At 49.4% G+C, this 27,972-nt stretch overlaps 1 protein-coding gene across 6 annotated transcripts in view; it reads left to right on the top strand.

The window, feature by feature from the left end:
- The first annotated feature begins 4,188 nt into the window (after positions 1-4,188).
- LOC119953610 (transmembrane channel-like protein 7) overlaps positions 4,189-27,972 on the top strand; it is a 60,734-nt gene continuing 36,950 nt past the window's right edge. The window contains exons 1-2 of one of the 6 annotated variants that reach the window (XR_005458059.1): positions 4,189-4,766; positions 26,354-26,609. Coding sequence is in view for 4 of the 6 variants with exons in the window: in XM_038778034.1 (XP_038633962.1) it covers positions 4,727-4,766; positions 26,354-26,609 (296 nt within the window). In the remaining 2 variants the exon portion in view is untranslated. The remainder of the gene's footprint in view (positions 4,767-26,353; positions 26,610-27,972) is intronic. The other 5 variants (XR_005458058.1, XM_038778034.1, XM_038778035.1 and 2 more) reach the window with 5 other exon arrangements.

Genomic DNA, 27,972 nt, shown 5'->3' with positions numbered 1-27,972 from the left:
GTTTACTTTTGTAGAGTAGGGGCCCCGCCATCACTTTTCTAATTGGGCCCGCAATTCCTAGCACCGGCCCTGGTTCTCATCATCTTGTAGTGACTTGATGGTACATCACCGTGAATAAGGCCTCCTGTTTGGACAGATAACCGATGTTGCGGACTGAAGATTTTAGCTGAGAGTCATTTGTTTACTAAGCGCAACATGAGCCACACATAATTCCAGCTGGAGTTAGTTCCAGAGTCCAGATGAAAATGAAAATGCTGCCCCGTAGCTACGTGTGGTTGCCGGGCCTGGATGGAGAAATAGAACGGTTGACCCAACGGTGTGACATTTGCCACGAGAAGCAGAAACCCTCACCCACCACACCACTTAAACCATGGGAATGGCTGAGCCGGACTTGGGTGCGTCTTCATGCCGAATTCACCGGCTCTGTCCAGGGATCCATGTTCCTGCTTATAGTAGATGCATATTCCAAGTGGCTGGAGGTCCACAGGCTATCCTCCCCCACATTGAGAGTGATGATTGAGAAGCTCCAAGCGGTGGAATCAGGAGCAGCAGGAAAAGCAGAGACAGACAAGCATGGACCAGGCAGTTCAGACAGCTGATGCTGTTCATGTTCGGAACTTCGGCGACACCGCCGAGTGGGTTCCAGGGACAGTGGTGCGATGGACAGGGCCAGTCTCGTACCAGGTGCGGCATGAGAAGGGACAATGAAGAAACATTTGGACCACCTCAGGTGCGGAAGACCAGCCATGCCCCTGCAGAGAAACCAGCTTCTAAACGTATCGCCCGTCCCAAACGAGCTTTGGAGCATCGCCCCCGGGGGCACGAAACCGAGTTGCGAGAGGTCATTGGATATGGAGACCCAGGCATCGGATGTTTCCGACGTTGAGCAGGCTGGACATCAGCCGACAGTCGTGATGCCCGCCCCAGGTGGTCAGCAAGAAAGCGGCATTCCCTGAAGTGATACCCACCCCACCGACCCGGCCCCCAGGCGCTGTAAGTGCAGCCATGGGTGAAGAAGCGCAGGCACCCTCCCGCTCCACCTTCCTCACACAGGTCTTCAGACTTTGGGAGGGATGTTATAACCCTCATGAGGCCTAAGGGGAGGGACTGATTACCCTCAGCTGGATCATTGATTACAGACATAAAAGCCAGCCCAGATAGGAGCTGAGGCAGAGAGCTCCTGACTGGCACTTGGATTGTGACCTGTAAATTTACTCTTCTGTGACCACTTAACCTGACTAGGGTCAAAGGTGTGTGATAAGCCCTATGCTATTTGAAATCTACCCGATCGTGGTGACTTACCTCACTGTAGCCACCGAAGTTGGCCATTCCCTCAATACAAAATGGAGGAACGCAAAGCTTGTAGGTTAAAATGGACAACGTTTGCAGCACAAAGCCAATGTGTATTCTGTCTGCTAAGAGAGCAGACAGCACCGAAATGAACATTCCGCATACTAATGAGGCAATCTCAGTTAACATAGTAATGGAACGATCCCAGGGACAATGGACACAAATAGGGAAGTGATTGCAACAGTGTATGGGAAACCAGACACCCCGGCACCAGCGGGGTTCGAAAACAAAGCACCTGAAGGCCCGCCCAGTAGCCGAGGGACAGCCTCAGTATTGGGGGGATTCAAACAAATCAATTGGGAAGAGACCCAATCGATCCCCAGCAGATAGAGGGTCCGCCCAAAAGGGCGCGAAGCCCTAGGACCTATAAAAGACAGGTCCCAAACTTAGTTAATTCTTCTTGACCAGCCCTCCTCTTTGGACCAGCCCTCTCGAACAGCCTTTTACCGAAGAAGACCTTGACCGAGAGAGAGGAGAGGTTTGGGACAGCAGCCACCAGCAAGTGTCTCACAACGATCGCTACCAGAGATAGACACTCCTGACCCCTTTTTAACCCATACCAACCTGAAGTCTGCGGACCAGTGCAGATCAAGAGGCCTTGTCCCCTGATCCGACAGTTCCCTTTAAGATAAGTATTGGTTTATTTAGTGGTAGGAACAGTTTAGTCATCTTAGCGTGTGCATGAGTAGATTATAATTGTATTATAATAAACTCATTTGTTTGAACTTACTAATTGGTGTATGGTTTTATTGCTTTGAACTTGACCTTGAAACTTTTGGCGGTATCTTAACGATACCTGGCGACTCCAGAGCTAAGTAATGAAACAGAGCCAAATCGAGTGTTAAGCACACTCACCCAGAACGAGCAACATCACCAAAGATCAACTGTCGTCTGGTGTCAGAATTAATCTCTGCCAAGATGGAAAACTCTTTAACCTCAGCCTCCTCCATATCAAAACTAAACTGACACCATCAGAATGCATGGTATAGAGTTTGCAGATGACTGCAGTGCCAATGCCCACTCTGCAGTAAATTTGCAAGCCTCTCTCCATCTCTCAATTCTGCATAAAATAAACTTGGCCTGTCTTTGGATGTTGTCAAAACTCAACTAATATAACAACCCATCACTGGTCAGTTAGGAAGGGAAGACTCTGGAATACAAAGAACAAAGAGAACAAAGAACAAAGAAAATTACAGAACAGGAACAGGCCCTTCGGCCCTCCCAGCCTGCGCCGATCCAGATCCTTTATCTAAACCTGTTGCCTATTTTCCAAGGATCTATTTCCCTCTGTTCCCCGCCCGTTCATATATCTGTCCAGATGCATCTTAAATGATGCTATCGTGCCCGCCTCTACCACCTCCGCTGGCAAAGCGTTCCAGGCACCCACCACCCTCTGCGTAAAAAACTTTCCACGCACATCTCCCTTAAACTTTGCCCCTCTCACCTTGAAATCGTGACCCCCCTTGTAATTGACACCCCCACTCTTGGAAATAGCTTGTTGCTATCCACCCTGTCTATACCTCTCATAATTTTGTAGACATCGAGTACACACCTCTGTGAAAAGGTAATCATTGGCAAGGAAATCCAACATTGGATCAGCTGTGCCAGCTCAGCCATCTACAAACTTTGCAGTGAGTGTTTGACAACAAAGACCTTGGCATGTCAACAGAAGTCCTAAGTGTACAGAGCAGTTGTTGTCACCAGACTCCTGCACTGCGGTGAAATTCGAACTGTTTATCAGTGACATACAGGAGAAACTCGACCAGACACTCCGCTGTCCAAATGGCCGAAACCACCTCCCTTGCCAGGTCCTGTTCTCTCAACTGTCAAATGGCCAACATTCCAGGGGAGGACAAAGAAAATGTTTGGAAAACACTCTGAAGCTCTCCTTGAAGAGCGTCAGCATTGCCATAATGAGTGGTAGGAGCTGGTCACCAATCATTCAAAATGACCACAATATATGTCAAAAAACTCATACTCACTGCAGAGAGAGAGAATGAGTAAGAGAGAAAGAGAGAAAGAAAGAAAGAAAATAAGAAAATCTTGCACAATAGACCCCACTACTTGATGAGACCACTAATTCATGCGACACGTGGTTAGAAGTGAACAGTGGTTTTAATCGTCTTACAACAGAGCCTGCCTGTGATGAAATGAACTCTAGATGAACTGGCAGGCAGGCTCTGACTGCCAAGCTTTATACAACCAGTGGGGGGGAGGATTCATGGGCGGAGCCAAGGGTGGAGCCCAGTACAAACTTCCGTACATTCCCAGTACACCTCCCCATAGGGGCAGAGCCGCGCAACTGCTCGTGTGCCGAGCTTACAGAGGCATGGTACAACATGTGTGATAACAGTGTGAATTATGCTATTATGATTCACCACACTACTACTTTGCATGTCCTGCCCATTGATCGAGGGACAGCGGACGATGTCAGCAAGCAGAATTTCAGCAGAAAACCAAAGCTGTTTAGCTCAAGATGTTTTGAAATCCACCTGCTGGGCAAATAAAATTTGTTTCATGTCACTTCAATAAATGTGCGTCACACAAAATGTCACAACTTCACCTGCGTAGTTACTTCGTTTTTTTGCTGAAACATGTCCTTAGTCTGTCATAAAGACCACAAGTTTATTAGCCATGTGCCTGAAGAAATTGACGTCAACATGCTGTGGTCAATTGCAGACCAATTTTGTGGATAGACCTCAACCAAGTATTTAGCCCCTATTTGTACTGTCTGTTTCAGGCAAGTACCTTGGACGCCAATGGAAGAGCCGCAGTAAAATGCAGAGCTGTGCTCTTTCAGCATAGAATGAGCACACCTGCCTTCTACTTCCTACTGGGCCTTCAGGTGCCTTTTTATGGCTGTAAATGTTTCTGTAAGACCTTTAAAACCCACCTGTTTTGCTCACTTGAATATCTAGTTGTTTGGCTTGGCCACCATTTTTATGATTGATTGCGTCTCCATAAGATTCTGTCTTGAAACATTTTACCATATTAAAGTTGCGATATAAATGTAACTTGTTGCTCTGTATCCTACATTGCGAAAATGTCAAATGTGTCTGAAATATTTTAAGTTCATCGGTGTGATATGGTAACACATTGAGTCAAACGCGTATGGTAGATATATGGTTTAATAATAACCTTTTGTTCTGCGGTTTCCTCTCGGCTTGCAGTACTTTTTATCAGTTTTGTGCAACAGATGCCTCTTCGTTTTAAGGAAATTGTGTGGTATCTCTGCTTCCTGTCACACGGTTGGTTTGGTCTCTGACAGAGGGATAATATCCAAAATGAGTATGTTTAGAGTGATGGCTGAAATGCTGCTATTGAAATGAAGGTTCTGTCTGGAATACGCAAACTCTAATGGGAGCAGTTGGAAACTATGGAACAAATGGCTGTATATGGTGCGGATGTGGAATCAGGTCAGACTGACATTTAAAACATTGAACTGATAATTATTAAAGTGCAAGGTGATATTTTTGGGCCTCAACAGGTTATTTTCAGAATGTATGATTCTTTCTCACTTGTCCTGCACCATCATTTGTTTGGTCTTTTGGACTTGAATTTAATAAAGTAACAAAATATGGACACAATATTATGGACATTAATTTTTTAATCAGCTCGTTGAACTTTATAGTTTATTACATTACGTTGTGCAGATATTTATTTATATAAAATGCAGTCATCAGCCACTCGACGAAGGAAAGTATTTTCAGCACTCTATCTGAGTTTGGAGGTGGGAGTCATTACTTCTTTTATTCTCGGAATCCTGTTAATTCTGCCCCTTTAGCTGTAACTGTAGTTTTTCCTTGAGCTGCAGATTGTTTTCTCACAGATGACAATTAGGCTGCTTGTTCTCAGGAACCCGCTGATGCCTTTCTTCAGATTTACATTGTTTTCTGCCCTGTGGTCTGAAGTATAACCAGCCCCAGTGACATGTTGAGAGGTTGTAGCTTGTTCGCTGTTGGGTGAAAGTGGCCAGCGGTAAGTGGTCCAGTGAGTTTTCCCTTTTGGTCAAAGGGGGTAAAACAATCTTCTACCTGACATCTCCTTTAACTGAGAGGAGATTGGGAACTTGGTGTGTGGAGAATTGCAATACAGAACCATGTTGTCACACATTAACACAACTGTACATGTTATGAGAACAAGACACTGTTGGTGCTACAACTTCACCAGTACATCACTGTTTGAATATTTTAAGTTGCATTGAAATTTTAAAATATTGAACAAGGAAAATGGGCTTCTTAGCACCCATTTCTTCGTGTTCTCAGTCCCCTTAGAGCTCCAAAATGGTGTCCGTGGGGCACATGGACACTTGTGGGATGAATCGCATGGAACATCGACGCAGAATTTAGCTCATGTGTACACACAGTAAATGTGTCAAGAGTCGCCTCTTGCTGCTATGTGACCAAAGGCAATGGCCGTGCGGGTCAATGCCCTGTATGCTGGTGTGGTGAACCATTGTACACCTGTATTAGGGGATGTAAGGTAGTACCTGTATTACAGGTTTGCCTTTAGCCCCTGCCTGCTGGCTCCGCCCAGTAGGAGGAGTATAAATATGCGTGTCCTCCATTGATCAGCCATTTCACCAGCTGCAGCAGGAGGCCACGCATCTGACTGCAATAAAGCCACAGTTGTACCCAATATGAGTCTTTGTGCAATTGATCGTGCATTAGCTGGCAGCTGTCATGATGCCCCCATTAAGCGGCACTCAGCTGCATTTGAGCCACCACTGCAAGTCAAAGGGTGACTACCGGGTGACAACGTCTATCCGCTGATGATATGCTGATGATTAGGTTACGTAACCCACGCACAAGTGAACAGCATGCATACGATGAATACCGGGCACAATTCTCCGCACTCACGACGGGGCGGAGAATAGCGGGCGGCGTAAATGTTTACGGCCACGCTGGTCCGACGCCCTCCCTCTATTCTCCCCCCCCCCACGCCCGCCTCCTGACACGAGTCGCTGCCCGCCGTTTTTTTACGGCGAGCAGCGATTCACCCCTGGCCGATGGGCCGATTTCCAAGGCCTTTACAACCGTTTTTATGAACGTAAAACACACCTGGTCTGACCGTTAGTAAATACGGCCGTAAAGTCCCGATCTGGGGAACCATGGCACCGATTGGCACGGCAGTACCACGACCGTGCCAAGGGTGCCATGGGCCCGCGATCGGTGGGTACCGATCGCGGGCAGCGGGTACTTACCCTGCGCACTCTTTCTCCCTCCGCCGCCCCGCTGTATCCATTCGCAGGGCGGCTGAGGGGCATACCGGCCCGCGCATGCGCGGGTTTCACGCATATGCGTGATGACGTCATCTGCGCATACGCGGGTTGAAGTCGTCCAATCCGCGTTGCGCGGCTGACGTCATCTGACGCGTCAGCCGTCGCTAACTCTGGCTAGCGGGCTTAACGAAATTCGTTAAGCCCGCGATGCCGGAGTTCACGGCCGCGCGATGCTAGCCCCGACCGGGGAGCTGAATTGTTTCCCGGTCGGGGGGAGGGGGGGGGGGGGGAGGCTGGCGTCAAACCCGCCCGTTTTTGACGCCAGCTTCCCGAGTCTTCGTGACTCGGGAGAATCGCGCCCATGTTGGCAGACAAAATGCAGTTCATTGGCATGCTGAAGCAATGCTTCTGCTGCCTGAGCCACTCTGAAGGAGTCCTGCTATATTCGGCAGAGGGAATGTCAAGACATGTGATGCACTGTTGTACGTTGCATATCCTCTCCATCATGAGATGCCCCGGCCAGCTGTCAGCCAAGGAATAGGAGGATCAGGAAGAGGAAAAGGATGAAGAAGAGGGAGAGAGAACCTAGCTGGTCCCATACTCGCCCAACGGCAGCATCGCTGACTTTCAGTGGTGGAGGCTGCAGATGTTTGTAGAGGACAATCTCGAGAAGTGCGGTCCCTATAAAGCCTGTCCTTTCCCTTTACTATCTCGGCATTTGTGGCGACAGTCTGGGCTGGGTGGCTAACAGGTAATAACAAAGACAATGGTGGGGTGGCAGGGTGGAGGAAATGAATGCTGTCCTCCTGAGAGAGAGCAGCAGATTCATGGTCCACGGTGCCACTGCCACATTCCTGCTGCAGGATTCACTGGGGGACAGACTACTGGATTGCTGAAGCACCCTCCAAACCTCTTTGCACACTGTAAACCACTACCATGCTGGAGGCAGTCTGAGTTCACATGACACCAAGCTGACAACATGATAGACGTTTGAGCTTCCACTGCAGCCCCCAGATTGTAGGTCGCTGCTTCCCATGCTACAATATCAGCCAGCAAATGCTGCATAATGGGTGGATCTCCAAGTGTGCGAATGGAGTTGGTCAGCACATTCATGCTGGGAAGGATGGGCTCCAAGTTGCCCACAAAACTCTCCGCCAACTTGGCGTGGGACCCCTCCTTCCTGCTTGGCAATGACTGCATCTGTCTTTACTGAGGAACAAGATGCTGTGCAGGTCACAGTGAAGGAGGAGGTAATCCAAACACTTGGAAGTTTTAAAATTGATCAGGAGGAGGCATTGGATAAACTGCCCGCGCTGAGAGATGATAAGGCACCAAGACTGGATGGGTGGCATACAAGGACACTGAGTAAAGTGAGAGTGGAGTTGCAGGGGTACTGGTCATAATCTTTCAGTTTTCTTTCGCTGCAGGAGTGGCGCCACGGGACGGTGTAAAGATAAGCCCAGTAACTACAGGCCAGTCAGTTTAACCTCAGCGCTGGGGAAACTTCTAAAAATGATTAATCAGAATAACTTTAATAATCATTTGGGCAAATGCAGGCTAATTAAAGAAAGCTAGCACGGATTTATTAAGCCATATTTAGCTCACTTGCTGGAGATTTTTGCTGAGATAAAGAGTGGGTTGATGAGGGTAATGGTGTTGATGTGGTGTACATAGATTTCCAAAAGTCACTTATTGAAGTGCCGCACAGCAGACTTTGCGCAAAGTTATAGCTGAAGGTATAATAGGGACAGTAGAAAGATGGATATGAAATTGGCTGAGAGACAAGAATCAGTGAGTGCGAGTTAATGGATGTTTTATGGGCTGGAGGAAAGTTTGTAATGGAGTCACCCAGGGGTCAGTGCTGAGACCTCTGCTCTTCTGGATATGGAGTAACGACCTAGACCTGAGTGCACAGGGCACAATTTCAACATCTGAGGATGATACAAAACTTGGAAAGATTGTGAACTATGAGGATAGTGTAGAACTTTAAAAGGATATAGATAGGTCAGTGGACTGAGTGGACAAGTAGCAGATGGAATTTAATTTTGAAAAGCGTGAAGTAATTCGTTTTGATCGAACTTAGAGGGACAATGGCTGGGATTCTCCGAAATCCTGGCCAAGTGTTAATGCCGGCATCAAAACCGTGGCAAGCAATACCGGCACCAATGGGCCTCCAGGCCCAGTCATTCTCCCCTTCCTTGGGGGCTAGTACAACGCCGGAGTGCTGTGCGCTGCTCTGGCGCCGAAAGCATGTCCAACACGGCCAGTGCGGGTCCACACTTGCGCGTCACGGCCGGCACGGGTACGTGCATGCGCGCGGGTTGCCGTCTCCGCGCTGGCCCCCTGGCCGCATGGCCCTACAGGGGCGCAGCGCGGAGAACATAGGCCCCCCCCCCTCTGGAATGAGCCCGCCAGCCGATCGGCATGCCCCAATCGCGGGCCTGGCCACCGTGGAGACCCCCCAGAGTCGGATCCCCCTTCCCCCCACTCCCGCCCACCAGGACAGCCCCCGCAGTCAGAACTCCAAGATCGTGCTGGGTGGGACCATACACAAACCGCGCCAGTGGGACTCGGCGGGCACTCGGCCCATCGAACATGGAGAATCGCCACCGGGGCCGCTTTGAACGGACCCCCGAATGCCGCGGCAGCTACCATGCAGGCACAATTGGCGCCGATTGTCCAGTTGCCGGATAATCGGCAGCCCGGAGACGGAGCGGCATGGCGCGATTTTCGCACCCCCCCCCCCCCCGGCGATTCTCCAACCCGGCACAGGATCAGAGAATTCCGTCCAATTACAATTCTAGGGGGGGGGGGGGGGCTGGGTATATATGTACATATCATTGATGGTGGCAGGACAGATTGCCAGCACGGCTGATAAAGTTACCGAGGCTTACTTAATAGGGGCATGGATTATAAAAGCAAGAGAGCTATGTTAACCTTGTACAAACATTTGTTCAGCCTGTACTGTGGTATTGTGTCTGGTTCTGGACATCACACTTCAGGAAAGATGTGAAGGCATTGGAGAGGGTGCAGAAAAGATTCATGAAATTAGTTCCAGGGATGAGGAACTTCAGTTATGAAGATAGATTGGAGAAGTTGGGGCAGTTTTTGTAATAACTTTAACTCACCAGCTAGGCATGAAACAATTAATGTTGAGCTACAACACACGATCTTACAGAGCCATGCAGCTTCGTGACTGCCAGTCAGCATCCTGAGGCAAAAGCCAGTGCAATCTCGATGGGCTGAATGGCCTCCACCTATACTGTAAATTCTGTGATTCTATGAAAAGCCAGCGCTTGCGAGGGTGACCCGATCACCTCTCAAAGAGGCCAGACACCACGGGCGGGATTCTCCGACTCCCTGCCGGGTCGGAGAATCCAGGGAGAAGCGCGAATCCCACCCCGTCGTCCCGACACCGGCTGCCGAATTCTCCACGCATTTTTTCTGGCAGGGGCGGGATAAACGCCACGCTGGCAGCGCGCCCCCCCCCCCCCCCCCCCCGGCGATTCTCCGGGACCAGATGGGCCGAGCGGCCGTCCATTTTTGGCCAGTCTCACCGGCGTGAATCACACAACTCACGCACTGGCGGGACCTGGCAGGGGAGTATGCATGGGTGATCCTCGGGGGGTGGGGGGCGCAGGGGGATCTGACCCCCCGGGGGGCACCCAACGGTGGCCTGGCCTGCGATCGGGGTCCACCGATGTGCGGGCGGGCTTGTTCCGTGGGGGCACTTCCTTCTTCTGCACCGGTCTCCTGCAGGGCTCCGCCATACTGCCCAGGGGCAGGCGCAGACAAGAGAACCCCCCGCGCATGTGTGAAAATACGGCGGACGGTCTAGCGCATGTGCGAACTCTCACCGGCCTTCGGCGCCAGCTGGAGCAGCGCCAACCCCTCCAGCGTCCACCTAGCCCCCGAAAATGTGGAGAATTCCGCACTTTTGGGGGCTGCTGACACCGGAGTGGTTGGCGGCAGTTTTCCTGCCGGCGTGACTTAGTCCCCAGAAGGGAGAATCCCGGCCCACAGTTTTCCTTGGTGAAGGAAAGGTTAATTAGAGTTTTAATAGAGATATTTAAAATCATGAAAGGCCTGGACGGAGTAATAGAGAGAAATAGGGAAAAATTCGAGACCACTCAGAAGACGACGACAGGAGCTGAAACTAGGCGTCTTGCTGGTGCCGGGGGGGGGGGGGGGGGGGGGGGGGATTAAGTTGGAACTGGATACGGATGCAGTTCTATCATTAATACCTGAGACAATTTATAATCAAAAATTGAAGCACTTGCCTTTAAAATCGGCAAATATGATCCTAAGGATGTACACAGAAGAGGTTGAAAGGATTAAAAGGATACATTATATAAGTAAATGGATAAGCAGCAGAGTTGCCTCTTCACGTTGCATGTGGACATTTTCCTGCTTTATTTGATAGAGCATGGCTGGCAAATGGCATTTTTAAAAATGAATTTTATTACAAACATATATCAAAACAGATTACAACAAATAAACATCCGGGAAACATACTTCCCAGCAACCAACTATACAGTCTGTACAACTTTTTTCCCCCTTTTCCCCCCTCCCCCTCTCTCCGCGCCCCCCTCCCCCCCTGCGACGAACAGCACTTCAAAAACGGTCACAAACATCCCCCATATTTTCTCAAACCTCTCTGCAGAGCCCCTTAACTCATACTCTATCTTTTCCAACTGCAGGAAGTCATACAGGTCATCCAACCAAGCAGCTACCCCCGGTGGCAATGCCAAACACCACTCCAGGAAAATCTGCCGCCGTGCAATCAGAGTGGCGAACGCCACAACATCGGCCTTCCTCCTCTCCATGAGCTCCGGCTTCTCTGAAACCCCAAATATCGCCACCAAAGGGTCCGGGTCCATCACCTCCCCCACTATCCTGGCTAAGACTGTGAACACACCCATCCATAATCTTCCCAATTTTTCCCAACCCCAAAACATGTGCGCGTGATTCGCTGGCCCCTGCCCACACCTCTCACACTCATCTGCTACCCCCTGGAAGAACTCACTCATTTTCGCCGGAGTCATATGCATCCTGTGCACCACCTGCATCAGACTCATCCTTGCACATGAGGAGGTCCCATTTACCCTACGCGGTGCCTCACTCCATACTCCCCAATTGACCTCCCCTCCCAAATCCCCTTCCCATTTATCCTTGATCTTCACCACCCATTCGCCTCCCTGCTCACCCAGCCACTTATGTATCCCCAAATCGTCCCGCCCCTTCCACGTCCGGAAGCAGCAGTTGCTCCAGCAAAGTGTATCCTGGAAACCAGCTGGCAATGGTTAATCTCAACTGGGGAGCAGTAAATCAGCTTATGGACTCAAAGAGCACCCTACAACAACTTCTGGAGACGTAGAAGAAGGTGTTTGCAGATTCACTCGACCAGAGTTGAAGGGCAACTAAAGATCGAGCCAAACAGTACACCCAACTGTATTAAAGCTAGAACCATGCCATACGCCATCAGGCTAAAAGATGAAGAAGAACTAGAAGGGCTAATCCAAATGGGAACCATTGAACCAATTGCTACAATGATTGGGCAATGTCAAAACCTCCTGTACTGAAATGCGACGGCTCAGTGAGAATATGTGGAGATTTTAATACCACTATTAACGTCATATTCTGCGCTGGTCACTATCCACTGCCACTGGTTGAAGACTTGCTTGGAGGACAGAAATTCAGTAAAATTGATCTTTCAGAGGAGTGTTTACAAATGAATGCGGCTGCAAAATCAAAGCCGCTACTCACCATTGTGATGCACAAAGGTCTGTTTGTGATGAATGTAGAAATTGTTTTATATTTTATCTTTGTGGCAGTAATGTTATTAAATGCCTGGATTAAGGTATATATTTGTCGTAGTAATATTATTGAAGAACCTAGGTTAAGGTATCCAGACTGTGTGTCTGCTAATGTTGTAATTAAGGAGTCATAAAAGGCGAGGATTGATTGATTCCAACCACTTACCTGGTTACAGATAAAAAGCTAATGGGATATTGCTATGATTGCTGGAGAGTAGATAATTTATGAGGGGCTGTATTTAATGCTAGCTAAGCAGGTCATGTGACATCTTAGTGGGACGCAGATGATGTAAGTAATGGGAGGAGCCAGGTCTGTCTGTAGTTTTGCAGTTTGCCATAGGATCTGAGTCTGACAAGACAGAAGGACTTTGAGTTGAACAGCAATTTTGCCAAATGCTGTTCGCTGTAGCAGAAGCGTACTGGTTCTGCTCCTGAAAGAATCTCTCACACCAAATATTTCTACACAGCTAAACAAGTAATCTGTTAACTTTAGTTATAAGAGACAAAAAAACAAAACGCGCAAACCGGCCGCACTGCCCCCCCCCCCCCCCCCAACACACACGGCAGGAGAAAATGCGGGGACTGAGCCAGCGACGGGGACCGAGCCAACGGCAGAGATCGAGCCAGCGGCAGGGATTGACCTCCCCCGCCCACACCCCGCACGGCAGGAGAGGCAGGAGATCGTGGGGACCGAGCCAGGACTGAGCCAGCGGTGGGGACCAACCCCCATCCCCCCTCGGCGACCACAAGGCAGGCAGCGGCGGAACAAAGGAGCACACCTGGCCCAGCCAGAACCTCTCTCTCTCTCTCAAGCCTCCCAACCCGGCGTGTGGGCGAGTGAGAAAAATAAAGAACTTCCCCAAAAACCTTTTGAAGAGGAAACTTGTAAAGAGAACGGAAAAAAAATTCTTTCCCATTTAAAAAAAAAATGTTTAACAAATTTGTTTTTGAAAAAGGGGTTTCAGATTGGGGGGAAAAGTGTTCAAGGAGAGAAGGGAAGGGGAAAAGAAAAGGGGGAGAAAAGAAAAGGGGAAGGGCGGAGAAAGAAAAGGGGGGAAAAATGCCAGATGGCAGCCAAGGCAGAGGGAGAAAGGGCACCAGAAGCAGAAGGGGCCATGGGCGAACCCACTCAGACGAGCTAACTGGCAAACAAAGCAGCTGAACAGAAGGCCCGCCGCAACATAACGAATTGGGCAGACAGGAACTTTTTCCCCTTGGGCCAGGGGGGAACTGGAACTGGAAGGCAGCCTTTGCTGAGGGGCTGAGGGAACATCAGCAGGAAAACAAGGCAGAGGCCAGAGCAGACATGGAGGCCGCGGTGCAGGCAGCAATGGCCAAGGCCCTGGCGGAGGTGCAGCTCGCCCTGGGCAGAGCAGAGGAGAGACTGGAAGCCCAAGAGGAGAAACTGGAATCCCAAGAGGCGACCATTAAGGAGCTGAAAAAAGCCGCGACTGACAAGAGCGACTGGATCACGGATCACGGCCCTGGAGAAGGAGGTGGTGAGATTGGTCACAACGCAGGGGAGCTTGAAGGGCAGAGCGGATGATCAGGAAAACCGCTCGAGAAGACAAAATGTCAGGATAGTGGGCATGCCAGAGGGGATCGAGGGGAGAAACCCCACGACATACGTGGCCGAGATGCTGGGCAACTTAGTGGGGAGGAAAACGTTCCCAAACCCACCAGAAATGGACAGAGCGCACCGGTCGCTGTGCCCGAAGCCCAAGGCAGGGGACCACCCGAGAGTAGTTATAGCTAAACTGCACCGGTACCAAGATCGGGAAACAATCCTGCGCTGGGCCAGGAAAAATAGAGCCTGCAATTGGGAAGGACACTTCATTAGAGTCTATGAGGACATTGGGGCAGGCCAAGCCAGGAAACGGGCCAAATTCAATAGAGCGAAAGCAGCTCTTCACAAGGGCAACGTGCATTTTAGTATGCTGTACCCAGCGAAACTCTGGGTCACATACCAAGAAAGAGAATACTTCTTTACAGTCCCCGCCGAAGCAAACACGTTTGTCGAGGAGTACGGCTGGAAAGCCGACAGCAAGGGTAGAAATAATGGGCCCCTGGCACAGCACGCCAATGGGGGGAGGGTGAGGCAATGCCAGGCCCCCCCCCCATCCACCCCCACCGCCCCAGCCACGGCAAGCGCACCCTGAACAAAAAGCAAATCACTACCTGAGGGACCGCTTCAGGTGGGAGACCAGGCCCCACCACGGGGGAACGAGAGTAGTGGAGAAGGGAGAACAAGCGAGAGGAGTGCAGGGTAGGACGGGGGAAGAGTGGGCAGAAAACCGTAGAGGTCAGGCGAGGGAGAAGCGAGGCAGTGACCCCCGAGAGGGGGGGTCACCGCACTAGCAGGAAAGCTAGTGCCGGAGTCATGCAACAAAGCTGGGCTGCAGCTCGCCCCCAATAGGGGGGACGATGCCAGGCAGGGGTGGGGGGGGGGGGGGGACCACTCAACAGAGACGGGAGAGCAAACGGGGATAGGAGCAGGGGAAAGAGGGACAAAAGAGAGCGAGAGGGGAGAAAAAGGGGGGGAAAGGGAGGGACCGCGGGGGGGGGGGGGGGGGGGGGGGGGGAGAACCACAGGGAAGGAGGGACAAACAAGGCTAGAAAGGGAATAACAAAAGGGCTACAAACTGCCACAACCAAAGGCTCGGAACAAGGAATTGCTGCAAGCATCCACCTAGTACGATCTCTGGGCGAAGGGAGACCCCACAGTGCAGGGGACTATCCGCGTGGTGGACGCACAGTGGGTGGCCATGTCAGGTGCCCCTGGACGAAGGGAATCTCCCGGAGCACAGGGACCCGACCGCATAGAGAGAGCAGTGACAGCGGCCATCCTGGACGGCCCCCCTAACAAAGGGAAACCCCGGAGGGCAGGGGCGCGTCCACCAGCTAAGTATTGTTAATCCCACAGGAGCAGGGGGTGAGAAGCCCCCCACCAGGATTGTCACCTGGAACGTAAGGGGACTCAATGGCCCAGTGAAGAGATCCAGAGTCCTCACCCACTTAAGAAATATGAGGGCCGACATAGTCTTCCTCCAAGAAACACACCTGAGAGAGCAGAACCGACTGCGGGTAAGAAAGGTCTGGGTGGGACAGACCTACCATTCCTGTTACGGGACAAGGGCCAGGGGGGTGGCGATACTGATCAGCAAGAAGACGATGTTTAGGGCGACGAAGACGGTTACGGACCCAGGGAGGTGGTACGTCATGGTCAACGGGATCCTGGATGGGGCACCGGTAGTACTAGTTAACGTGTACGTGCCCAACTGGGACGACATGAGCTTCATCAAAAAGACCATGGTAGAAATCCCTGACACAGTGACGCACCGACTAATCATGGGGCCGGTGTGGGGGGGGGACTTCAACTGTGTACAGGATCCAACGACTGACAGATCAAGCTCCATAACAGGGACAACTTCAAGCATTACAACAAACTCGGTCACTTTATGGAGCAGATGGGAGCGGTGGACCCCTGGAGGTTCGCCCACCAGGGGAGAAGGAGTTCTCCTTCCCCCAGTACACAACGTATACACTAGAATTGACTTCGTTGTGGTGGGGAAAATGGTGCTTCCAGGGATAGACAAAGTGGAATACTCCACAATTGTGATATCCGACCACGCTCCACACTACATGGGCATGAGGCTGGAGACGGGCAAGTCCCAACGCCCACATGGCAGTTGGACATTGCCCTACTAGCAGACAAGGCCTTCAACGAAAAGATATCACAGGCCATAGCAAAGTACACGGAGAACAACCAAAATGGGGAGGTCTTGTCATGTTAGGTGCACTGGTATAACATTGGCTGCAATTGGATGCAGCTTAGAAAGATACTCCAGACCTTGAAGTTAGTTCAATCAGGTTTATTGAACTAATTGCACAGTTAGCACAGTTCTCTGTGAGTTCGACTCTCTGCTAACTTCAGTGTGGTTACTCTGTCTGAATGAACCAGACTAGCTCTTAGCCACTCTTAGTGGTGGAGGTGTGAGATTGTAACAACACCCTGACTGACTCTCTAGATGTTCATCAGTGGAAAGAGGTGGAGCGTGAGTGCCTCGTGTCTTTTGTAGTCAGATCCCACCACTGAGTGTCCTGCCTGCTTATTGGTCATGTCCTGTTCTCTGTGTCCATTAGCTGCTTGTCTGCATATCATGATAGGTCTCACGCTCCACGTTCTGGGAAGTGCTAAAGAGGGGAAATTATAGCTTTCAAAGCTGGAAGAGATAGGGCGGAAAGGGCGGCTAGACAGCAGCTGGTCGACTCCATACTGGGGGTAGACCGTAAATACTCCAAGGCCCCGACCATAGAGCTCCCAGCGCAGAGGAAAGAGCTACAAAGGAACTTTGATCTGTTCTCCACTAGGAAAGCAGTGCACCATTCCGCCAGGCACGTGGGACCCTATACGAACACGGAGACAAAGCCAGCCGCCTGTTGGCACACCAGCTGAGAAAGCAGGCAGCCACTAGGGAAATTGCACAAATCAGGGGTACCAGAGGCACATTCGAAACAGAACCGGAAAAGATTAACAAAACCTTCAAGGCCTTCTACCAAGGGCTGTACACCTCAGAGTCCCCAATGGGGGAGTCTGGGAAGAAACGGTTCCTTGATGGACTGGACATACCATGTCGGGGAGGGCAGAAAACGGGGACTGGAAGCACCACTAGCACTGGGAGAGATCATGGAGAGCATTAGCTCCATGCAGGCGGGGAAGGCACTGGGACCAGATGGGTTCCCGGCGGACTTTTACAAAATATTTGCGACAGCACTGGTCCCGCACCTGCGGGAGATATTCACAGACTCGCTAGCCAGGGGCACACTGCCACCCACACTAGTACAGGCCTCAATCTCGCTGATAACAAAGAAAGATAAAGACCCAACGGAATGTGGGTCATACAGACCCATCTCACTGCTGAATGCAGATGCCAAAGTACTGGCCAAAATCCTAGCCAAAAGACGCAGACTGCGTACCAGAAGTGGTCGCAGAGGACCAGATGGGCTTTGTTAAAGGTAGGCAGCTAATCTCGAACATCAGGCGCCTGCTGAACGTGATAATGACCCCACCCGGGGAGAGAACAGCAGAGGCGATCGTCTCCCTTGGCGCAGAGAAGGCCTTCGACAGAGTCGAATGGAAATACCTCATAGAGGTACTGAAGCAGTTCGGGCTTGGAACAGGGTTCACCGCTTGGGTAAAGCTCCTATACAACGCTCCCATGGCGAGTGTACGGACCAACAACACCAACTCCTGATACTTCCAACTGCACAGGGGCACCAGACAAGGATGCCCACTGTCCCCGCTGCTGTTTGCCCTAGCGATCGAGCCACTAGCAATTGCGCTCAGAGCAGCAAAAAGCTGGAGGGGGATCCGAAGGGGCGGCAGAGAGCACAGAGTCTCACTCTATGCAGATTTCCTGCTCTTCTACATCTCGGACCCACAAAGCCCGACCCTTCTCGGGCTACAAACTCAACATGAGCAAAAGCAAGATCTTCCCGGTACACCCACAAGACGGGGCGGGGGGGGGGGGGGGGGGGGGGGGGGGGGGGGCAGCACTAACGGGACTGCCATTTAAACAAGCCCGACACAGGGAGCTGTAACGACATGTATGACCGACTGGTAGAAGGGGCCGATATTGTACTGGATGCAACAAGAAAGAAATGTGAGGAAGACCTGGGGATTGAAATAGGGTGGGGACTCTGGAGCGAAGCACTGCATAGGGTCAACCCCACCTTCATGTGCACAAGGCTCAGCCTGACGCAGCTAAAAGTGGTACATAGAGCCCACTTAACAAGAACTCGTATGAGTAGGTTCTTCCCAGAGGTGGAGGATAGATGTTAACGGTGCCAAGGAGTCCCGGCCAACCACGCCCACATGTTCTGGTCTTGCCCCAGACTTGCAGGGTACTGGACAGTCTTTTTCGAGGCAATGTTCAAAGTGGTGGGGATGAGGGTGGAGCCATGCCCGAAAGTGGCGGTCTTCGGGGTATCGGACCAGCCAGAGCTATTCCTGGGGAGGAGGGCGGATACCCTTGCCTTTGCCTCCCTGATCACCCGCCGTAGAATCCTGTTTGGCTGGCGGTCAGCAGCACTGCCCAAAGCTGTAGACTGGCTGTCCGACCTCTCGGAATCTCTCCAAATGGAGAAAATCAAATTCGCCATCCGAGGGTCAGACGACGGCTTCCACAGAACATGGGAGCCATTCACCCAATTGTTCCGGGACCTGTTTGTTTCCAACGAACAAGCAGAAGAATAGCCAGGTAGCCAAGAATCAGGGGAAAGTAGCCAAGGCGGGGGAGGGAGGGATAGACCGGGGGAGGGGGGGGGGGGGGGGGGGAGGGGGGATAGCAGCTAAACTAAGAGGAAAAGAAAGATGAACAACAGGAGAAGAGGAGGGGGGGGGGGGGAATGGGGAGGAGGGGGTGGAAGAGGGGGGAGACAGGGAACAATAGAGGGGAACCAGTGAGGTGGGGGGGAGGCAAGGAAATGACAGCCGGAAGGAGGGCTCGGGAAACAATAACAAACTTGGCATCTACAGGAGCAGAGAACAATGAAAATCTGGGCGAAAGACGCGATGAACGGCTGAAGCGGAGGTGATCACGAGAAGACAACGAAATCCATCCGGGAGAAGCAAGCGACAACACCAACACCAGATCCATTCGCATATTGCCCTCTGTAATTGTTCTGTATTTGTTTCCCTGGCGCCCAAATGTATAATAACCCTCCCCCCTCCCCAGTTCCCCCCCCCCCCCCACAAACAGATGCCTACTTATGTGCTAAAAACAATATTGCCAATTGGACAGCACTGCTGTTGTTGAGCTAGCACGTAATACCCTCCCAGTTATTTTATTCTAACTTTTTGTTTGCTGTTATTTGTTTTGTTTTTTGTGCCTGTTCCCTTCTCTTCTCAGTATATATATATATGTATTCTATTTTGTGTACATAGAGATAAATATACTTTATTCAAAAACCCAATAAAAGACATTTAGAAAAAAAAACTTCACTTATCAGTGGCATTTGAACTGTATTCTCGTGTACTTTTTCCTTGTGTAAGATCTGTTTAACTGATAATTCTAAAGTTATTTCCTTTGATTAATTCTGTTTTTAAATTGAAGTTTGTTTCAACATAAGAGATACCTTTTGGTTAGAGTCATCACTCCTGGGGTGAGGCATCCTTTCCTCACAGATTCGCAAATTTAAGAAAATTGTTTGTCCAGTATCTTAACAAATGCTGTGGTCTGATCCGATATCCTAACAATTTTGTTACAGAAGACATCTTTTTGACTAACTGCTCCTGCTCTTTTTCAATGTCCATGGATCAAATTCTGAGTAAGCTAAATGGGTTACAAGGGGCGCAATTCTCCGCACTCACGACGGTGCGGAGAATAGCGGGGTTCGTAAAATTTTACGGCCACGCTAGTCTGACACCCTCCCGCTATTCTCCCCCCCCCCCCACGCCCGACTCCCGATACGAATCGCTGCCGCCATTTTTTTACGGCCAGCAGCGATTCTCAGCTGGCCGATGGGCCGAGTTCCAAGCCCTTTACGGCTGTTTTTACGAACGGCAAACACACCTGGTCTGGCCGTTCGTAAAAACGGCCGTAAAGTGCCGATTTTTAAAACCATGGCACCGATTGGCACGGCAGTACCACGGCCGTGCCAAGGGTGCCATGGGCCCGCAATCGGTGGGCATCGATCGCGGGCAGCGGGTCCGATACCTGCGCACTCTTTGTCCTTCCGCCGCCCCGCTGTATCACTTCGCGGGGCGGCTGAGGGGCATCCCAGCCCGCGCATGCGCGGGTTTCGCGCAAATGCGCGATGACGTCATCCGCGCATGCGCGGGTTGGAGTCTTCCAATCCGCGCATGCGCGGCTGACGTCATGTGACACGTCAGCCAGCGCAAACTCTGGCAAGCGGGCTTAACGAAATTCGTTAAGCCTGCGATGCCGGAGTTTACGGCGGTGGCATGCTAGCCCCGACCGGGGGCCAGAATCGGTTCCCGGTCGGGGAGGGGGAGGCTGGCGTCAAACCCGCCCGGATTTGACGCCAGCCTTACGATTTCCCCCTCTCTGGGAGAATCGCGCCCAAGGTTATTTAGATGACATTCTCATCACCAGTTCAAGCGAACACACTTGAAGAACTTGGAAGCCACTCTGAAAAGTCTACAAAACTATAATCTCTGAGTTAAAAAGGATAAGTGCACATTTTCACAACATCCATGAATGACTTGGGTCACATCATCGATAAAGATGACTTACACAAGGACGATGACAGCAATCCTAAAAACACCACATTTTCAAAATGTGACACAACTGAGGTTGTTTTTAGAATCGATCAATTATGTTAAATTTGTGCCAAATTTAACAACATGATTGAAGCCTTTACACACTTTCTATGCCGAACAGGTATGACGCTGGTCAGAAGAAAGCAAAAGTGCAAAAAATGTGGTAAAAGATGCCGTACAGAAGTCAGAGATGTTGGTTCACTACCATCCAAAGCAAAAGTTACAACTTGCTTGTAATGCGTTACCCAATGGGTTTGGGACAATTGTCCCACGCCTAATGCATTCAGGAGAGGAACTTCATGCGGTGCTTCACGAACACCTATCAGCACAGAAACAAATTATGCTCAGCTAGAAAAAGAGGCTAAATGTATTCCTTCTTTAGCAGCTACTAGGTTACAGAGATGACCTTTGATATTATTGGCACACATGTACGATATCCAATATCGCAGGTCAGAGCATCATGCAAATGGCGATAGTTTGTCAAGATTGCCGTTACCAGTCAAGCATGAATCCAAAGGAAATTTCATCAACAATCCTGTATTTTGCACTGGTGGATAATATACCTGGGACTTCATCTCAAGTTCAGATATATATTGGAACTGATCCAGCAATGAGGAAGGCGATGGCCATGGTCTAAAAAGGATTGCTGTCAGACGGTCATTGAAAAACCCCAGACCTCCGGCCCTACCTCACACAAAGACTCGATCTGACAGTCCAGAATGGAGTTTCATTATGAGGAATCCGAGTGATTATTCCTCCGTGCTTGTGTAATAAAGTTCTTGACCAACTGCATGAGGGACATCTTGGTGTGGTGAGGATGAAGGAACGGGCATGCAGTTATTTTTGGTGGCCAGGGTTAGATGCTCAAAGCAAAGAGAGAGTGAAGCAATGTCAGTCCTGAGCAAAACTAAGAAACACTCCACTACAACCATCACATTCGTGGGAATGGCCGATACAGCCATGGCACAGAATACACATAGACTGTGCTGGTTCAATGGAGGGTCACATTTTCCTGTGATTGTGGATTGCTCATTTTAAATGGCTGGAACTTGTGATCATGAAATCTATAATGACACAACAAACCATTAAAAGCTAGACTAAATATTCGCAAGCTTTGGTACACAAGAGGCTGTAATAAGTGGCAATGGTGCTCAGTTCACTTTGAAGAAGTTCAAGGACAACCTGGAGAGAAATGGTACACACCACATCAAAATCAGCTCCGTACCATCCTACTACAACTGGGTTAGCCGAACATTATATTCAGTCGTTTTTAAAAAATAAATTTGGAGTATCCAATTCCTTTTTTTCCAATTAAGGGGCAATTTAGCCTGGCCAATCCACCTACCCTGCACATCTTTGGGTTGTGGGGGTGAAACCCATGCAAACACGGGGAGAATGTGCAAACTCCACACGGACAGTGACCCAGGGCCGGGATCAAACCCACTGTGCCACCGTGCTGCCCTATTTTATTCAATCATTGAAGCATTCCATCAAGGAATCGAAGGAGCAAGGAACATTGGTAAGAAGAATGAACAAATTCTTAATGTCTTACCGGAACATCACAAACGCAACAACATAGAGTTCACCAGCAATGCTGCTGTTCAAAAGGAAACTGAAAATACAGTTTGATTTGTTATCTACACCTGACACAATGTATGGGTGGCACGGTAGCACAGTGGTTAGCAGGTTCAATTCCCGCTTGGGTCACAGTCTGTGCAGAGTCTGCGCGTTTTCCCTGTATCTGTGTGGGTTTCCTCCGATTTCCTCCCACAAGTTCCGAAAGACGTACTTTTTAGGTGAATTGGACATTCTGAATTCTCTCTCAGTGTACCCGAACAGGCGCCTGAATGTGGCGCCTAGGTGATTTTCATAGTGACTCCATTACAGTGTTAATGTAAGCCTACTTGTAACAATAATAAAGATTATTATTATTAAGAGGCTGTGAAACGACAATAAGCACCGATTGCTGGGGGAGGGGGGAACAGAGCTCTAAAATGCGAGTATTCATTCAAGGAGAGCGAGTGCTAGCTAGAGACTACACCACCAACGAGAAGTGGGTATCTGCTGTCTTCCTAGCAAAGGCAGGTCGAATGATATACACCGTACAGATCGATGCTGAAAGAGTTTGAAATGAAATGAAAATCGCATATTGCAGGGATGAGAGAGCTGCTGTCCAATCAGATTGGCCGGCAACCCCTAAGATGGGAACTTCCTCCTGCGTGAGGGGTGGAAGTCCCGCCTCCAGTAAATTACTGCTTGTTGGAGCGTTAAATAGCTGTGGGGTAGGCAGTATCAATGGAGAAAGCACTCGCTATCCCAAAAACTCTGGCCTCCACATTATTTGAAATTTTTATTACTACTTGAAACTATAAATGGTTAGGAAGTAATGACTAACTTCTCTGTTTATTGTGGAAATCTGTACATCTTATGATATGGAGCTTGCTAACCATGTGACTTTTAATAGGTTTAGCACAGACCAATCAGAAAGCAAGTTGGAACACTGCATTCATACTGACAAAACTAATTTTCATCGTTTGTCTCAACTGTCCACCCTCAGCTTTCCTCCTTCGATAAACTTGAGCTCATCCAAACCTTTGCAGCCCCTATCCCAACATGCACTGTTGCATTCACCAATTATCCCTCTGCTCACTGACCAACATTGGCTCCCAATCTGGCAACACCGCATTCAATCTCCTGTCTCCCTATCTCTGTATCTTTCTCAATCACTCTGCGCGTTCCTTCAATACTGACCTCTTGAGAACGCATGTGCCTTCCTTGAAACTCTCTGGTTTGGATTTCTGTCCCAGGGTCAGGTTCACAGAGTCGAAGGCAGCACGGTGGCGCAGTGGTTAGCATTGCTGCATCACAGCGCTGAGGTCCCAGGTTCAATCCCGGCCCTGGGTCACTGTTCGTGTGGAGTTTGTACATTCTCCCCGTGTTTGTGTGCGTTTTGCCCTCACAACCCAAACATGGGGCAGCATGGTAGCACAAGTGGGTAGGACTGTGGCTTCACAGCGCCAGGGTTCCAGGTTCGATTCCCTGCTGGTACACTATTTGTGCGGAGTCTGCACGTTCTCCCCGTGTCTGCGTGGGTTTCCTCCGGGTGCTCCGGTTTCCTCCCACAGTCCAAAGACATGTGGGTTAGGTGGATTGGCCGTGATAAATTGCCCTTAGTTACCAAAAAGGTTAGGAGGGGTTATTGGGTTACGAGGACAGTGTGGAAGAGGGCTTAAGTGGGTTGGTGCAGACTCAATGGGCCGAATGGCCTCCTTCTGCACTGAGGCCGTATGTTCTATGTGCAGGGTAGGTGGATTGGCCATGCTAATTTGCCCTTTAATTGGAAAAAATGAACCTTTTTATTTTTAAAAAGGTTCACAGAGTTGGCAGGTTTCCTGGCTCTGTGAACCCAACCTTTAATGATACCAAAATAGGTGGGAAAGCACGCAGTGAAGAGGAGGTAAAGCGTTTACAGATGGATATAGACAGGGTAGGAGAATGGGCCAAAATTCGGCAGATGGAGTTTAATGTGGATAAGTGCGATGTTATCCATTTTGGCTGAAAAAATAGAAAGGCAAATTATTATCGAAATGGAAAGCAGTTCAAAATGGGTCTGGGCAGAGGGATCTGGGTGCCTTGTTCATGAATCTCAGAAAGTCGGTATGCAGGTACAGCATCTAATAAAAAATGCAAATGGGATTTTAGAATTTATTGCAATAGGACTGGAGTATAAAAGTAGAGAAATGTTGTTGGTGAGACCACATCTGGAGTATTGTGTTCAGTTTTGATCTCCTTATTTGAGGAAGGTTGTGATGGCATTGGAGACAGTTCAGAGGAGATTCACCAGATTGATTCCGGGAATTAAAGGGATGACATATGAGGAGAGATTGGACAGTTTGGGGAATGAGAGGGAATCTGATCGAGGCACATAAGATACTAACAGGAATTGACAAAGTAAGCGTAGACCAAATGTTCCCCCTTGTGGGGCAATTTCCAACGAGAGGTCACAGATATAGTTTGAGAGGCCGTTGATTTAAAACTGAGATGAGGGGGAACTACTTCTCGCAGTGGGTGGTCAATTTGTGGAACTCGTTGCCCCATAGTGCGGTGGAATCTGAATCATTAAATAGTTTCAAGAAGGAGATAGGATATATTTCTGATTTTTAAAAAAATAGTTAAAGGTATATGCGGAACAGGCAAGGAGGTGATTTGAGACCCGGAAGATATCAGCCATGATCTGATTGAATGGTGGAGCAGGCTCGAAGGGCTGAATTGCCTCCTTCTGCTCCTAATTCCTATGTTCTTATGTTTAAAAACGACCTCTGCAGGTGGTATTTTCAATCGTGGTCAATCGCAGAACAAACGCAGACTGGGCACAAGGTCTGCCAGTGTGCTCCGGCATGGTGTTTAAATAAATAAAACAAAACACATCCCTCCAGCCCTCACCCCCCACCACACACACTCTCTATACCCCCTCCATGTCACCCTATGCTAATGCATGCTCCTGTATCCAATCCCCATACCCCCAATAAGCTTATGCCAGCCCATGCCCATCTACTCACCTCATTGTCCCCATAAATGTAGGCCAACTGAATGACAACTCATGCCAATCCATGGCCACACTCACCAACCTTTGTCTTTATCCCCCTCCATGCCACTGATCTTAGACAGCTTCTTGAAAGCTGTCCATTTCCTGGACAGTTTTGGCAGCTGGATGTCTCTTTTACAGTTCCTTATCATCGGACAGTTCTTTGACACATGGAGAATTAACAGTCCCTTGACAGTTAGACAGTTTATTGGCAGCTGGGCAGCTCTTTTACAGCTTGACAGTTCCAATAAATTTGTGTGCAAAAAGTGCATTATAAGACCATAAGACCATAAGACATAGGAGTGGAAGTAAGGCCATTCGGCCCATCGAGTCCACTCCACCATTCAATCATGGTTGATTTCAACTCCATTTACCCGCTCTCTCCCCATAACCCTTAATTATCACTTTTAACAATCCCAAAGGGTGCCGTACCTCTCCCAAAGGTGTCCTGTGATGCTGTGAAAAGGGGTACCTCAGTTTTCCAAAGGAATACCTGGCTATCCAAATGAATTCACCAAGTTTCGACCGTCTCGTACCTGTTCTAATCTGCACACCCTGGATTCCACACAATTCCACTTCAGTGGAGGCAGCAGATGATTTAAATGACCAGCTGCCCCCACGAATTGCGCACGTACAAACCCTGGCCTGATCCAAGCCTGGCCCCAGCGAAGGTGGGAAATGGCAGGTTCAGGGGCAGGATTTTGTACTTTTGGCCATTTATGAGATGTTGGCCACGATGGAGCACCTCTCCCGTATGGCGGAAATCCGGACCTCTGTCTCTTTGCTTCTCAATCGTACTATAAATTGCACCTTAGAACTCAACTCTTTGACCAAGCTTTACTTGTCCTGATGTGGATGGGTGCCATATTTTGCTCTTGTGAGCTGACTCAGGATATGCGATTGATAAATGCAAATTGTCGCTGAATAGAATATGCACCAAGAATGGATTTTTAAAAAAAGTGGGTGCCACTTAGTGGTCTCTTTCCTATAAAGCTGTGACTCTCAACATATGGACTATTAATAATGTATAAACAGACCAGTTTAAGGATTTATCTGGAGAGTCACTGGACCAACGGGTATTTGCTCTTTCCTGACAGATCGCGACTCATTGTCAAATGTTTCTCTGCAACCCTATCATCAAACCGGCATCTTCCAGGAACTGCCAAGTTACAAGACAGTGAGAAGACGAACAAAATGCCTGTCTTCCAAAAATGAACAGCGTTTTTCAATTCAGGACTCAGGAAATGAGATTTCAAATTTACAATTCATATCAGAAGAGCAGCTGCTATTTGAAGATCGCAAACAATCTCTTCGAGAGCTTCCTGTTAGCCTGACAGAGAAAAGAGAAATGAGGTCAGTTCTGTCCCATTACAGTAATGTCTTGTATTGATATTGAGTTGTTTCCCTTCCCGCACCAGGTACCTAGACTTTCACCTGTTCCCATAGCAAGGTTCCTACTGGAACAAGTCGTTAGCCTGTCAGCAAGAGGCTTATAGCTTGAGGGGCGTCACTCCACATCAAGCCTGGCTGACCAGGAGTGTCTCCCACTCTCACTGCCTGCCATTGGCGTGTTGGAAAGTTTACAGGTTGATACTCAACCTGTTTGGCCACATAATGAATGCACCTTCCTTGGCCATCAAGTCCTGGAGTGGGACTCGAAGCCGGAGCTCCTGGATCAGAGGCAGGGATGCTATCCAGTGCACGACAGGACCATTGATAATTAATAAGTTTGGTGAAATATAAGCAGCTGTCTTGTTGTTTTATATAGAACCTATTTAAATTTGGATGCTATTTCCACAACATTTATTGATAAGAATTAGCTGAATATGGTTTTTTTTATTTTTTTTTATATAAATTTAGAGTAGCCAATTATTTTTTTCCAATTAAGTGGCAATTTAGCGTGGCCAATCCACCTAACCTGCACATCTTTGGGTTGTGGGGGTGAAACCCACGCAGACATGGGGAGAATGTGCAAACTCCACACGGACAGTGACCCAGGGCCGGGATTCGAACCCGGGTCCTCAGCGCCGCAGTCCCAGTGCTAACCACTGCGCCACATGCTGCCCTAGCTGAATATGGTTTTAAAAGTTCGAGGATTATTCCAAAGTTCTCACTTCACCTACTACTGTTATAAGGTACCTGCTCATTTGGATGCCTTTGCTGCAGAGTGTTCCTTTGTTCGAAACATCCATGATCCCTGCTCTCTAACCTTTATCCATCTCCTTCCAGTGTGTTCCTTCTTTTTCTTTCCCTACTTGAATGCCCTCCCACTGATGTGTTCCTGTTTCCCCAACTTGGGATGACAGTTCTTGTACGGTGTCATCTGGGTGACAACACAAGCTCACATATTGAAGGATTCTCAGGATGCCATCCCATGGAACCACCACGTAATTGGGACGGGAGGAGTGGTGGCAAATCCAGCATTCGTTGTCCATCCCAAATTGGGATGGTGGTGGTGAGCCGTCTTTCTGAGCTTCTGCAGTCCATGTGGTGTAGATACATCTGTAGTGCTGTCAGGATAGGAATTTCAGGTCTTTGACCCAATGACGTGATGGAATGGCGATATAGTTCAGTCAGGATGGTGTGTGGCTTGGAGGGGAACTCACAGGTAGTGGTGCTGCCGTACGTCTAGCTTTGGGAATTCAGTAGTGAGTTCCTCTCCTAGAATTCCTAGACTCTGACCTACCCTTGTAGCCACAGTGTGACTTGACTGAAT

Source organism: Scyliorhinus canicula, chromosome 18 (genome assembly GCF_902713615.1).
Source record: "Scyliorhinus canicula chromosome 18, sScyCan1.1, whole genome shotgun sequence".
NCBI classification, from domain to species: domain Eukaryota; kingdom Metazoa; phylum Chordata; class Chondrichthyes; order Carcharhiniformes; family Scyliorhinidae; genus Scyliorhinus; species Scyliorhinus canicula.
The sequence above is the reverse complement of the archived record's forward strand: the minus strand, read 5'-3'. Positions and strand labels throughout refer to the sequence as shown.